We start from the raw sequence: 14,421 nt of genomic DNA, 5'->3' as shown, positions 1-14,421 counted from the left end.
TAATCGTATTTCACTGCTTTCAAATAAAGAATTGTTTTCATCTACGTATCATTCTATATCGGTGGACATATTGAGCTACATATCGGCCATATTGGTCAATATTTTGGTCCATATCAGATGATATGTTGGAAAATGATATTTACCAAATGATATGTTATGTTCATATCGATAGGGCCCCAAAAGTGATATATCGGCCTATATATCGGTCGTATCGACCTAGATTTAAAAGCTTGGCGACGAGTACCAAGCCCTCCTTCAAAACGAGACTTGGACGCTTGTTCCTCGGCCCTCCGGTGCTCCCGTCATCAGCGGGAGATGGGTTTTCCGGCACAAATACAACTTTGACGGTACACTCGCTCATTATAAGGCGCGTTGGATAGTCTGTGTGTTTTCTCAGACCGAGGGGATCGATTACGACGAGACCTTTTCTCCGTGGTCAAACCCAGCACTATTCGAGTTGTTCTCTCTCTCGGTACCTCTCACTCATGGCCCATCCACCTGTTAGATGTCAAGAACGCTTTTCTACACGGACATCTTACTGAGACTGTCTACTGCCAGCAGCCCCTTGGGTTTGAAGACCCCGTTGCACCCTCCCACGTCTGTCTCCTTCCGAAATCTCTTTACGGCCTTAAGCAGGCTTCACGTGCGCGGTTCACTCGCTTCGCCGCGTTCGCCACGTCCATAAGATTCGTCGCCTCCAAATGCAACACATCACTTTTTATTTACAGATCCACGAACCACACGGCCTATGTTCTTCTTTATGTCGATGATATTATTCTCACGGCATCCTCGACCACTTTTCTCGACTACATCATCTCTCTTCTCCATGGGGAGTTCTCTATGACTGACCTCGGTCCTCTCTCTCATTTCCTTCACATTGTTGTTACTCGCTCCTCCACTGGGCTACACCTCTCATAGCGGCACTATTCTTTAGATATCATTGAGCGTGCCGGCATGACTGATTGTCATCCCGTTCGCACCTCCATTGACTCTGGTGCCAAACTATCCATCTCAGACGGTGATCTCCCAGAGAACCCTACCATTTACCGTAGCTTAACCGGCGCACTCCAGTACATGACTATCACTCGTCCTGATCTGTCCTACGCTGTTCAGCAGGCCTTCCTTTTCATGCATGCTCCTCGCTCCTCCCATTATAACCTCGTAGAATGCATCATTAGTTATCTCAAGGGCACCCTAGACTTCGGCCTTCACATCACCCCTTCCCCACCATCCACTCTCTTAGCATATTCCGACGCAGACTGGGCCGGCTGCCCCGATACACGACGCTCCACCTCTGGTTTTTGTGTTTTTCTTGGGGATAATTTGATATCTTGGTCGTCGAAACGGCAGCTTACTGTTTCCAGGTCGTGCGCTGAGGCAGAGTACCGGCCGTTGCCCACGTCGTTGCGAAGACCGCTTGGTTACGCCAGTTGTTGCAGGAGCTCCATCAGCCTATCGCCAAGTCCACGGTGGTGTGTTGTGATAATGTCTCTGCTGTGTACATGTCCGCTAATCCAGTGCAGCATCGACGCACGAGATGCATTAAGATCAACATTCATTTCGTGCGGGACAAAGTATCTCTCAGGGAAATTCGTGTGCTTCACGTCCCTACAACCTCTCAATACGCGGACATCTTCACGAAGGGCCTACCTACTGCTACTTTCACTCAGTTCCGGTCCAGTCTCAATGTTCGGCAAGCCCACGTTGAGACTGCGGGGGGCTGTAAGACTGAGATTCACCAGCCGAGCTGGTCTTGCGCTAGATGAGCTGGCCATGCACGTTATCCATGCAGTACCGCCCTTGCATGGGCCATGCACGAGTCATCCGCTCCTATCCATTCTCAGAAATAGGATCGTCTAGTAGTTTGTTAGTGTGTGCGTGCGTTGTATCTTCTCTCCCTCTCACATATGTACTCTCTTATATATGCTACCCTTGAGAGGATGAATACAAGTTATATTTTGAGCTCAATCTAGTTATTCAACACTTGGCGATAAGCATTTCTCGCAGATATGAGTACACGATCGCACTATTACTAAATCACGTAAGTTTTAATTCTTACAGGTATCATTGACAGGCTAGAGGTGCTCAAACCTGAAGAATGGACAATGCTCATTGCCCCAACATGACCAAGTGTATTGGCGCTCGTGGGATTGGCTTACTACACCTAAGGCCCTGTTTGGTTCATAAGTCCTATGACTTTTTTAGTCCTAACTTATAAGTCACAAGTCCCTAAAAAGTAACTACCTGTTTGGTTTCTGGGACTTATAAGTCCCTATAAGACCATATTACAACTATAAGTCCTTATAAGTCCCTTCTTGAGAGTCTTATTTCATAAGTCCCAAATGCCCAATTTAAGTCCCTATAAGTCCCAAATGCCCAATTTAAGTCCCTATAAGTCCCTCCTGTTTGGTTTAGTTGGGACTTATAGGGACTTTTTTAAGTCCCTAAGCCAATAAATCCCTGAAAACAAACACCCTCTAAGTCTCTCGGTGGCATGGGCTTTAGCGACTTTGTGAGCTTCAACCAAGCAATGCTGGGCAAACAGTGTTGGCGTCTCATTACGGAACCCAACTCCCTGTGTGCTAAGGTCCTCAAAGGAAGGTATTTCCCGGACTGCAATTTCTGGGATGCCTCGAAACCCCGCTCGCCATCCTATACTTGGCGTGGCATTTTGTTTGGAAGGGAACTTGTGAAGAAAGGGGTCCTGTGGGGTGTGGGTGATGGCTGCTCCATTAAAGTGCTTCTGGACAATTGGATCCCTGGTTACCCAGCAGCTGTTCTCAAAACTTTGGTGCCTTTGCCACTCGGGGACACGGTGAACTCCCTGATGCTTGATGATGCGGCAGAGTGGGATGAGGAGTTGGTTCCGATTAGCCACCATGGTGGTGAAGATTTTCCTTCCTGGCCCCACGACAAACATGGCCTCTACACTGTTCGGTCTGCCCACAATTTGGTGCGTTCGGCAAGCTTCTTGGCCACACAAAGTTGTAAAGGCAGAGGGCTACCTTCAGCGTTGGATGTTGATTTGCAGGGCTGGAAGGCTCTTTGGAAGATCAATGCCCCTGGGAAGATGAAAATCAATTTGTGGCGTGTGGCACTGTCTTCCTACGGGCTTTCAACTCCGCAATCGCCACATCCCCAGTCTGGATGGACGCATTTTTTGTGGCAGAGATGATCAAGCTGAACATGTCTTTCTCCTTTGCCATTTTGCTGCAGCTGTCTGGGACAGAGTGAAGCTTCACTTTCCTCTCGAGTTGTGCAGGAAGAGTATGGTGAATATTAAACAATGGGTTTTTGATTTTCTGAAACGGGGACCGAACCTTCAAAATAGTGTCCTGGCAATCACTTTGTGGCACATTTGGGAGGCGAGAAATGATGCGAGGAATAACAATGGCTCCCTGCACCCAAGGCGCGCGGCTGAGAATATTTGTGCCTATGTGGAGATGGTGGTGCAGTATTGTTTCAGGACTGGAAATGCTTCTAGGTGTGATTCCTCTTCTTCAGGTTTAAGATGGACTCCACCGCCAGCAGGAACTGTCGTCATTAATGTTGATGCTGCATTGTTCCAAGCTTCACGATCAGATGGGGGTTGGCGTAACGGTCGGAGACCACAACGGCAACTGCTTGTTTGCTTGCAACGAGTGACTTCCTGGGATTGTTACGCCTGAAATTGCTCAAGCTTTGGCGGCTCGTCGTGCTGTGACCCTTGCTCAGGAAGAGGGCTTCACAAAGGTAATTGTGACTTCTGATTGTCTCTCTGTTGTTCAACGAATCCAGTCGGCTGTTCAAGACCGCTCCAAAGTCAGCATCCTGGTCAATGACATTAAAAAAATTACGACTGGTTTCTTGAGTGTTGTTTTATTCATGTTAATCGTTCGTCAAATGTCTCGGCACATACTCTGGCCCGCTGTTCGGAGCACTCTGTTAGCTCTGTCTACCGCAATATTTTTTTCAAAAAGGGGGTTAATCCCCGGCCTCTGCATTAGAACGATGCATGCGGTGATATTATTAATAATTTAGATGTTCAACAAAAATCTTCAGGTCTCAAAACAAGACAGAAAAAAAGCTCACTAACAGCTAACAAAATACAGGAAAGCCACAACCGATCGGCATAAAAAAAGATAGGAACGCTAAATGCCTATCCTATTACATGACCGCCATCCAAACCGTTTGAAGATAGCCCGTATTACCGTCTCCCATCGGATAGATATAGTAACCAAACGCTCTCTGGCCTCCGTCGAAGTGAGTAACGACCACATACGAATCAGTGCAGTGGCTTGGAAACATCCAGATTGCATCCGGGAGACTCTATGTACCGATGTTTTTAATCAATGAATTGCCGTATTTGACTCAAAAAGAAAACATGACCAAGTGTATGCGTTCTTTGCAGATATGACAGTGCATATTGGAGGTTGAGGCCACTTTTTGATAAAATAACTGAAGTACATCGCCTTTAAACCTTTGGATTGCCATATTTTGCGCTCTTCCAGCAGGTTGTCGATTGTGATGTGTGCAGACCAAAAATTTCTATGCAGAACTAATATCTCTAATCATTTACCTGCAGAACTAATTAAGTATTCCAATGCCTTTCTAAAGAAACACGTATATTTCTGTGTGGGAACACATTCCCACATAAGGTCATAACGGGCACTCGCACGGGCACCTGCGAACACCTACCTGCGTGGCGTGCGCCGCGCTCTTCTCTCGCTAGTAAGAAACAAAGAATGCATGTGTTGCTTCATGCAGACTGTGTCACCCAAGCTGTGCACCACGTTGATATTCCCATGAGATAGCACCATATGCCATTGAGAAATAAAAACTGCTCACATAAAATCACCATGCAGAAGGACTTGGCAGAAATATGTAAAATTGTCCCTCCTAAAAAAATTATTTCAAAATAAATGGGCAATAGTTAGGAGAGGTGCGCCAGCGGCGAGCAGAAACAAGGTTATTAGATACCGAAGGAAAGCCCGGCCAGAACCACACATGCAAGTTTCCCTGCATGTGGCTCGTCTGTGATAACTTCTTCGGATTTGCGTGAACAAAAAAATAGTGCTCACGCTTGGAACGCGAACGCGAGGTTGTGAGCTATCATGCAAGTAAGGAACCAAGTTGAATTGTTGTGAGCTATCATGCTTTTGATTTTCCTTCCAATTTCTCAGGCACATACAAAGCATGAGAGAAGGCCCTTACGGTGCTGTGCAACTCCACCCATCTATCTATATATACACATGTTTTCCTTCCGAATACCATATCAATGGCCAGCCACTAAATTAATTAGCTTTTTTCATGAGAATTTGGAGGAAACCAAATCCACGCATAGGATGTAGAACTCCTGGCTGTATGCGTTCATGAGCCGTCCCTCGCCAAGCCGCCGGCCGTTACCTTCCTCCCTTGCGTGGATGCGTCAAGGCCATCCCTTTCCTCCCATACATGGCGGCACCGAGGCTGTCGGTTGTCTCCATGCATCGAGGCCAACACCAGGCCAAGGTCGTCCACTGGGGCCACCCATAGTGCTATACGCCGTCGGCACCAGGTTCTACATCGCGTGCGCTGGACCGGTGGCGCTCAGGGATTTTTCAGAGTAGACCATTGCACCAGATCTTTCACGTGCTCGTCCTCATCGGGGTGCTCACACACCAGGCCATGCGCCGCCATCATCCTCGTATTTAAGTAAAGTCCAAAAACTATAACACTCGTGTATTGTGGCCATGGAAGCATAGCTAAATTGTATGTGTGTACAACAGTGTCACTTATCGTTTGTGTTTACTTACCGTGTGTTGGGGATAAAATGTAACAGCGTCAATGTACAACTGTGTGTACTGTCCTAAACTCTATTATATGTCCACCTAAATATTCAAGGAATGATTATAACTTGAGGTTTGTGTACTATTCATTGATACATTTTTCCTTTTCATCAATCGTTTGGAATTTTTGTTTGTTTCAGTCGATGGCTTGTCTGTCGGATAGCCTGGCTAAATAATGTGCGTCTGATCAAACCCAACTGATCTTGTATTGTGTTGTTATCGAGCCCACTTGTGATATCGTGAATGTCTGCCTACTGCAGTTATTGTGTCGCCAACTGCTGGAATGTCTGCATTGCAATCTTGTTTGAGTGCACACGCAAAAACAAAAAGGAAAAGCTGTTCATGCATTGTTACTTTGCATTGATAATTGTCTGCTCAATATACCAGTTCTTGATGAGCACAAACACTGCTCTCACCCATGGATTGATATGAAAACTAAAAATCCCTCTAAATATTAAAATTTGTTTTGGTACCTGCAAGGCGGGGTATTTTTTTAAAAGATAATTTATCAAAAAGAAATTGGAAAGGGAACAAGAGATGTTGTTTCTGTAATAGCAATGAAACAATTAATACAACTGTTACAGTGATTGGCGAATTTAGGGGCCGTTCATCCACTGCAATCAAACGGTGGACAAATAGGAGTTACGAGGAGTTACGATACTAGAATTACATGAAATTACAAATACTTGTGGGATCATTAAAAGATTATGGTGGGGCTAATCAATTTCTAAAAGGATAGATCCGTCCAATTTAGCGTGCAGCGCTGGGAGAAAAGGAAAAGAAAACCTGGGCCCGCACGCTTGTTCCATGTTCTGTCGATCCCCTTCTCCGCTCGCCTCCTCCTCTCCCGGGTTGCTGCACTGCCGACTCAGCCGCTTCTCCTGCGTCTTATCCTCCCTGCCCCTCTCCTCACAGCTGAGTCCTCGACCAAATCGGCGTCCATCTTCAGCAGTGGCCGCATCTTGAGCGGAGAGGCGGATGGTCGTGGCAGCGGCATCTTCAGCGGCGTCGCCGGACGAGCTCCACGCGCGGGGGAGATATCTCCACGGGCCCGCGCAACCACATCCCCTCGCTGACGTCGGCCTCACAAAGAAGAGGTCTAGTCTGCCCGTGCCGCCGAGGAGGGGGAGCAGCCGCGCCCGGAGTAGGTTGTCCCCAACGCCTGCATCTAGTCGTCGACCTTAACTACACTGTGGTCGCCGCTGCTGGTCGTGGTCGCCTAGTTGATACCGGCCCCGCCGGAGTGTAGCTCATCCTGCCTGAGGACATGATTCGTACGGTCTCTTGCTCCCTCCTTCATCCCCCTGTGTTGATCTTATTGGCACTGCAGCGACAGTACAAATATGTACTGAAAGCATCTGTTTTCTACGTTACTAGACTATATGTGTGTTTCTTTTTGGTCCTCTACTAGTAACTACTAGTATACATGCATAACAATTACTCTGCCTTTGTTCCCTGAATAATTTCCAGGGAAAGGGAGGGACGCCGGCGGGTGATTCCGCCATTCTGCCAGTGCCAAGATGGGGCAGAAGATGTCCGGCGCATCGAAGGCTCTCTTTGCTTGATGATGTCAGTAGCATCAGTAGGCACATCGCTGCTGCTGCTGCTGCTGCGGCCGCTGCTACGGCTGATGATGATGGTGGTGCTTTTGAGCTGATGGTAAGAACCTTCATGAAACCATCTGATCTTATATGTCTGCATTCAGGCACGTCTGTTCTTCCAGGATTCAGAGTATCAAATGCATGTTGTCATACATCAACAAGAATAAATATAGGAAGCTACTTTTATCAGTTAGTTAGTTGGTTGGTTGGTTGGTTGGTCGATGAATCTAGCATTGTGAAAGCTCAAGTACTGAGATTGTTATGAGGCAGATTCAATACTCCTTTTTTGTCAACACGGCTATTATTTTTTCTGTATCTGAAAACATTTTGTTAATAAAAAGTCCGTTTGATTTTCAGAATTTGGCAAGTACTAGCAGGCAGCATAGCAACCCACATTGCAATTTATATTTTGCTGAATTTTAACTGACAGCTCTGCTCAAAAGCTAAACCGCTGTTTGATTGGCTTGGTAGTGTGAGAAGGCAGGCCGTCCCAACGTGCCGGTGGTGGAGGGCAGCGCTGAGCCTCTCAAGGTATACCTCGCTCGCAGAATCTGTCGTTTCGGTGCTTGTTACCGCATTTGCCAAACATTCGAATACAACTATTCAGAGATTAGATAATGTCTCAGCTATTCAGAACACTGTCAGTAGCATGCAAAGCTTCCTCAGAATGGACTCAATATATATTATATACAATTATCCCAAACGGAAGTTGACAGTCATGTCCGAAACCTTGGTTTATTAAGCAAATCTGCAAAACCTGGCTATTTTTCGCAAAACCTGACTATTCTGTCTGTGCCACATTTATCTTCAGTATTCAGAATGCACCATCTTCTGAACTTGCATATTTAGTACGTAGTATGTATCAGCAGTCCACACATTCAGGGGCGGATCCAGAACAAAAATGTACCGGTGTCCACGTACACATCATATATACAAGGATGGACAACAAGCAATAATATATATAAAAGAGCACACCCAACAACACAAATTATAATGCAACGAGATCTCTTACCAAAATAAATTGTTTCACATCCACTTGAAATACTAGTTGATTACGTAAATTTAAAGAATTAAGCATAAGAACTCGAAACAATGAAAACAAAATGTGGTCAGATCACGACATAGGCCAATAGATCCTGGATGCCTACAAAATAAAATAAAATACACTTAGTACATATTAACTAGACTTCTGCAATGATTCATAAAATCAAGATCATTACTTTTTAAAATAGCCCTCTACGTTCATTCATGACCTCAAAGCGATCAATGACTGCATCATTGGTAACTTTTCTCATTTCTTCCTTCTGTACATAGCAAATAAGGTTGTGATTCAATGCATCATCACCAAGACGATTGCGCAAAAATGTCTTCACAATTTTCATGCCTGAAAAACATCTCTCAACTGTAGCAGTGGCAACAGGCAATACAAGTGCTAGATTCACAAGCCGATAAACCAAAGGATACACAATATGTTTCTTGGTCTCCACCATTTTTTGAGAGAGCTCACAAATATTATTTATGCCAGAGAAGCATTCATCTACTCGAACATCGGCAATGTAAAGACGGAGGTGATGTGTAAGGTCCCTCAATTCTCCATCATCAAAATCTTTCGGATAAAGTCTAGCTAGATCCATCAAATGCTCTAAATTGAAATTTTTGAATGATTCTTTTGGGCTCAAAGCAGCTAAGCATATTAGTAGCTTAGAATTTTTCTCATTAAATCGGTTGTCAAGTTCTTGAAGCAGCCAATCAATAACATCATTGAAACAATCCACTTCGTAATGATGCTTATTAGTGATACCTGTTTTTTGACGTGGCTTCTTTGGATTGACATATTGCTCTTCCATCTCCAACTTGGAAATCTCATGTTTGTCACAAAAAGCATAAGCTTCACCCAAGACTGATTCCCATCCATTCCTCCTTCAATTATTCAATGTGTCTTTGGTTGACTGCACACAATGTACAGCATTTACGATGTCTTGATTCTTCCTTTGTAGAGCCATTGATAATGTGTTTGTGATAGCCAATATAGTGGACATAAGCTGCAGGTAGAACACAAAATCAAATGATTGGAAATAAACAAGGAGACCACATGCTTGCCTTCTGTTTGTGTCATCCCTGTCCTGTTCTTCCACATATTCTAGCACTTTAATAACTGTAGGGAACAAATCAATCAAACTCTTCAGAGTCCTCTGGTGTGAACTCCATCGAGTGTCTCCGGGTCTTTGAAGGGCTAGCTCTTGATTTAATCCCGTCCCACTTTGAAGTACACCACAACCTAAGGCTCCACGCACTTGTTCTTTATATTTGTCTCGAATCATGTCTTTTCTCTTTGAAGATCCAGAAACCACATTCAGCAATACAGAGATCATATCAAAAAAGTTTCCAATCCATTTGTGCTTCCTTACAACGGCCACAACAACTAATTGCAATTGGTGTGCAAAACAATGAACGTAATATGCTGTGTTGTTCTCCCTCATGATTAAAGATTGCAAACCATTAAACTCACCTCGCATGTTGCTCGCGCCATCGTATCCTTGGCCCCTAACCTACTTGAGACTTAAGCTAAGTTCTGCAAATAAATCATCAATAGCAGACTTGAGGTACTTTGAAGTTGTCTCCTTCACATGAACAAGGCCAACTAAACTCTCTTTCGCACTTCCGCATTTACCAGCATATCTCAAGACCACAGCCATCTGTTCTTTACCAGCCACATCCCTTGATTCATCAACTAGCAAAGAAAATACACCATCTCCAATTTCTTCTAGAATAGAATGCAATATTTGCTTTGCAAAACATTCAGCTATGTCCTTCTGGATCATTGAAGAAGTCAACTTATTATTACCTGGAGCATTAGGGCCTGCAACCTTGCGTAGTTCTGGATTTTGCTGTGCTGTATAAGCATAAAATTCCTTAAAATTTCCTTTATTAAAGGACTCCTCTGACTCGTCATGGCCGCGAAAAGGTAACCCTTGCTGCAATAGAACTCTAGTAACATCAATTGAGGCATTTAGTCTAGTATAATGCGCCTTCTTCGCAGCATTGCTTTGATTATTGAAAGCAACATAAATGTGCTGGTCTTGTTGCAATAAAGCATCACAATCTCTTTTTGCTTGGTTGTGAACACTGTTGACATCTCTGACATGATCATTTAGTCTATGTTTTTTGTTCCAGCCTGACCAACCCTTTGCAACAAATGCTGCATATCCAGCTTCTTTCTTATCACGGCGCCTGAATAAGAAACAACAGAAGCAATACGCTTTTTCTTTGTACTCACTATACTCAAGCCAGCTCCCAAACTCATCAAACCAATCAGGATTAAACTTTCTCTCTCGACCACCAATAGTTGTAGTTTTAAAATTATAACTACGAGGTTGACAAAGAGGCTTAGCCAAATATTTTCTTCTTACCACATCCCTTAGATTAGGAGGATACTCATCTATGCTTCTCCTTTTGCCAGGATCAGACTGAATTCCCTCTTCCCAATTGATTTCTTCTAGAGCTTGAGACAAATTCCACATATGAGGGGCTGGACCTTCATGTGTCAAGGCATCATTTTGTTCCTGTAATGGAGCGTCATCCGGTTCATGTGGCTGAGCTGGAGGATCATCCGGTTCATGTGATGGGCTAGCTATATCATCTTGTGTTGATGTCTTCTTTTTTTTAAGAAACCTTTCCATAAATTCTCCTGTGATTTATTATTATTGTGTTAGCAAAAATGTACAGAGTTACATTATTTGTGTTTGCGCATGCAAGAATAGAAACAATAAACAAAATGTATTGATTGGATGATACAAATACGATTAGGGAGTTAAACTTACTTGACATTGTACCTCGCTGCTTTCGCAGAAATAATCCTCCCTTGGTTAGCTATGAATCGCAGCGAATTGTTCCCAATTGAAATAGCTTTAAATTTCAGAGATTTCAGATTTCAGAGAGATCGGCAATTACCAAATACCTACACACAGTTGAGATTTCAGATTTCAGAGAGTTGAGAGCATTAATTTGACAGATTGTAAGAAGATGTTTTCAGATTTCAGAGTTGAGAGCAATTACCAAATACCAAGCGCTGAGTTGGGACTTGAGAGTTGACAGTTCAGACGTACCTCAAATTTCCAACCTGTTTCCAACTATCCCTGAGTGGGCGAGGGTAGAGGCGGCCGGCTTGCGATGCTTGAAAAACGGCGACTGGGGTCACTGGGCGGACCGGCGGCTGGCCGCGCGACAGAGAAGTGGAAGGGGCGAGCACGGGCGACGCTGCGAGGGTTGAGGCGCAGAAGCCGAGCGGACGAGTAACCCTACGGGCGCACGTACAGGTAAGGACCAGCCGTATTAGGGATCGATTAATCGGATCGATAGCTTTTCTATTCAACACGGCCACACGGGCACGTATAGGGACCACGGATCGTCGGATGGATTAATCGATCGATCATGTGTGGGCACTTACGTAGATGGGCTGCACTGCCTCTGCCTGGCTTGTGTATTGCTGGGCTGGCCGGTGTCCAGGTCGAAAAGTAACCGGTGTCCAGCCCAAAAATCTGGAGTATGTATAAGGGAAACACGTATTTTACCCGGTGCCAGTGACACCGGATGAGATAACGTGCCTCCGCCCCTGACACGTTAATTAACATGGAAAGCTTTCTCAGAATGGACTAGACATCTCTAATGGAAGTTGCCAGCCGAGTCTGACACTTTGGTTTGTTAAGAAAATCTGCAATACCTTCCTATTGTAATTGTACCGTTTATCTTCAGTTTTTCTTCTTCTCCAAGGGACAATGCTGATGCCATCAAAGAGAAGTACATCATCGAGGCTACTAACCACCCAACAGACCCCGAGGCCGACGAGGCAAGAACACCAACATTTTGCCACAAAACTAAGCTGCATTTGTTGACACATTTCACACATTGAATGGTAGTAGAGAAATGTACATGTTCATGGTGCAGATTCTGGCAAATAAGGGCGTGCTGGTCCTAGCGGACATCATGGCCAACTCCGGCGGAGTGATGGTGAGCTACTTCGAGTGGGTGCAGAACATCCAGGGGTTCATGTGGGGCGAGGAGAAGGTGAATCGGGAGCTCAGGACATACATGACCCGCGCTTCAAACATAGTTCTGATTATTTAGGCAATGTATGTCACCGTATAAAATGGACAGTAATTATGTATAGTATATCTCCGAAAACCAGAATTGGCTCAATTTGGAAGAATGCCTACTTTATATGAATTTCTTGTCCACTTTGCACGCGTTGCTGCAAGTGCATTATCATGCCTCAGCCATAATCATTGTCGAAAAATATGGAACAGAAGAAGTGTGGTCCCTATTTTAGTCCTCTCTGTTATGTTCGTGTGCACAACCTATTTTGCCAAATGAGCAAGTTTAGCATATGTTTGTTCTTTGATGATCTTATGCTGCTTGCCCGGTTCTCATTGTTGTCCTAGCTGTCTAGTTAGTAAGCAGAACTCTGTTAGAGTGAAGCTAGTTGGGACATCTGTTTCAGTATTGTTACTTATTAGTTGTAAATTTGTTAGCTTCATGTATCACGTTAGTTTCGATGCAAAACACAAGCTGCAATGTACCAACTGTTATCGACATGTCTATGTCAGTATAAAAATGGTACATGGTGTTCCTGATGCTATTATTTCTTATTTTCTACAGGAGAAGCTGGCATTTGACAATACGGTTCTGTGTGTGCATTGACTGCTGGTGCTCCAGCCTGAATTTTTTTTTGTGGAGCGGATCGAAGTAATTCATCAAGCTAGTTGCATTATTGATTATGTTCCTTTTGCTGGCGAGGTAATAATCTCCCACTCAACTCGTGATGTGAGAGATAGTAGTGCAACCATGATATTTACATCATTGCTCATGTGTTCTATATGCTATGTTTTTTCTTCCTTAATTACCCTGCCTCAGCCATAATCATCATCGACTTAAACCAGAACTGTATACTTACGCAGTGTATGGTGCTGTATAGAATGGGGAGCATGTGTTTGTAAGTAGTCACTTATGGTAGTGTTTCAAATGTAAGGATACTCCGATGCAGATAGGTTTGGATCAGATGGTGCAAAGGATAGAAGTGGAACATGCAGCTCATTAGTTGTTTTTTTTAAAAGAACCAATGAAAAGTCAAGCATTTGGATGGAAATAAGCATACAAGTAATATGCAAAAACATCAGAACATAAGTGTAGTCTTTAATTCAAAGAACATGCTATGAAGATCAATCATTTGGAATTGCCCTTGAAGTGCCTCTCCGTGTAGCCCATTCATGGTTGTACGAATGGGCTGGACACGGCGTTTGATGGTTTGCGCTTGCGTCTTTTGAACTCCACTTGTTTAGTGATAGTCTCGGTGTCAAATTGTTGTTTCACTGGGCATTCTTCCTCGGGCGTCCACGTTTACACTTTGGGGCACCGGATGGGTCTGGTTTGTTTGTAACATCAGGGTTGCTGACGATCGTAACGTCGTCGTCTACACCTTTTCGTTCCTCTGGAATCACTACTAGGAAAATGCCTACTAATGGCACATCACTGGTGCGCCATTACTAGCACGCCACTAGTAATTTTTACTAATGGCGCATCATTAGTATAGGCCACGGTACGCCATTAGTATAGGCCACTGGTGCGCCATTAGTATAGGCCACAGTGAGCCATTAGTATTTTGAATTTTGAAGGCGGGAAAATAGTAGTGGCGCACCGTCTAACCCCCACCGTGCGCAATTGCTATTTTTGAATTTTGAATTTGGATCTGGATCGTGATTTTTTTCCCATTTTTTGCTAGTTTTTTTGCTCGTTTTTTGGCACGATATTATTTCAAATTTTGTTCCTGTTTTTGGATCTTGTACGTTCTTTTGCCGTGTTCTTTTGTCGGAGAGGAGTTCGCCGGAGAGGAGGAGGAGGAGGTCACCGAAGAGGCGCTCGCCTACATCGCCGGAGAGGAGGAGGAGGAGTTCGCCGGAGAGGAGGAGGAGGAGGTCGCCGGAGAGGAGGAGGAGGAGGAGGTCGCCGGAGAGGAGTTC

The 14,421-nt window shown here is 44.5% G+C and overlaps 1 protein-coding gene across 7 annotated transcripts; it reads left to right on the top strand.

Moving 5' to 3' along the window:
• Positions 1-6,639: 6,639 nt before the first annotated feature.
• On the top strand, positions 6,640-13,514 carry LOC119298750. 7 transcript variants are annotated; one of them, XR_005145947.1, is made up of 5 exons: positions 6,640-7,086; positions 7,278-7,466; positions 7,880-7,939; positions 12,179-12,254; positions 12,353-12,703. XR_005145947.1 is itself a non-coding variant. In XM_037576040.1 (4 exons), the coding sequence occupies exons 1-4, from the start codon at positions 7,075-7,077 to the stop codon at positions 13,103-13,105; spliced, it is 303 nt and encodes a 100-aa protein (XP_037431937.1). In that variant the 5' UTR covers positions 6,640-7,074; the 3' UTR covers positions 13,106-13,514. The 7 variants fall into 7 exon arrangements, 4 of the variants coding, with proteins under 4 accessions (XP_037431937.1, XP_037431940.1, XP_037431939.1 ...); XR_005145946.1 differs by having other exon boundaries at positions 12,161-12,254; XR_005145948.1 differs by having other exon boundaries at positions 6,640-7,081; positions 10,869-12,703.
• Positions 13,515-14,421: the final 907 nt, after the last annotated feature.

Source organism: Triticum dicoccoides, chromosome 5A (assembly GCF_002162155.2).
Source record: "Triticum dicoccoides isolate Atlit2015 ecotype Zavitan chromosome 5A, WEW_v2.0, whole genome shotgun sequence".
NCBI classification, from domain to species: Eukaryota; Viridiplantae; Streptophyta; class Magnoliopsida; order Poales; family Poaceae; genus Triticum; species Triticum dicoccoides.
The sequence above is the reverse complement of the archived record's forward strand: the minus strand, read 5'-3'. Positions and strand labels throughout refer to the sequence as shown.

Bases quoted from the DNA above. Each gene is read 5' to 3' on its own strand.
- LOC119298750 (XM_037576040.1), top strand. The intron at 7,467-7,879 runs GTAAGAACCTTC...TTGGCTTGGTAG, and splicing joins GTGGTGCTTTTGAGCTGATG to TGTGAGAAGGCAGGCCGTCC. The intron at 7,940-13,063 runs GTATACCTCGCT...TATTTTCTACAG, and splicing joins GCAGCGCTGAGCCTCTCAAG to GAGAAGCTGGCATTTGACAA.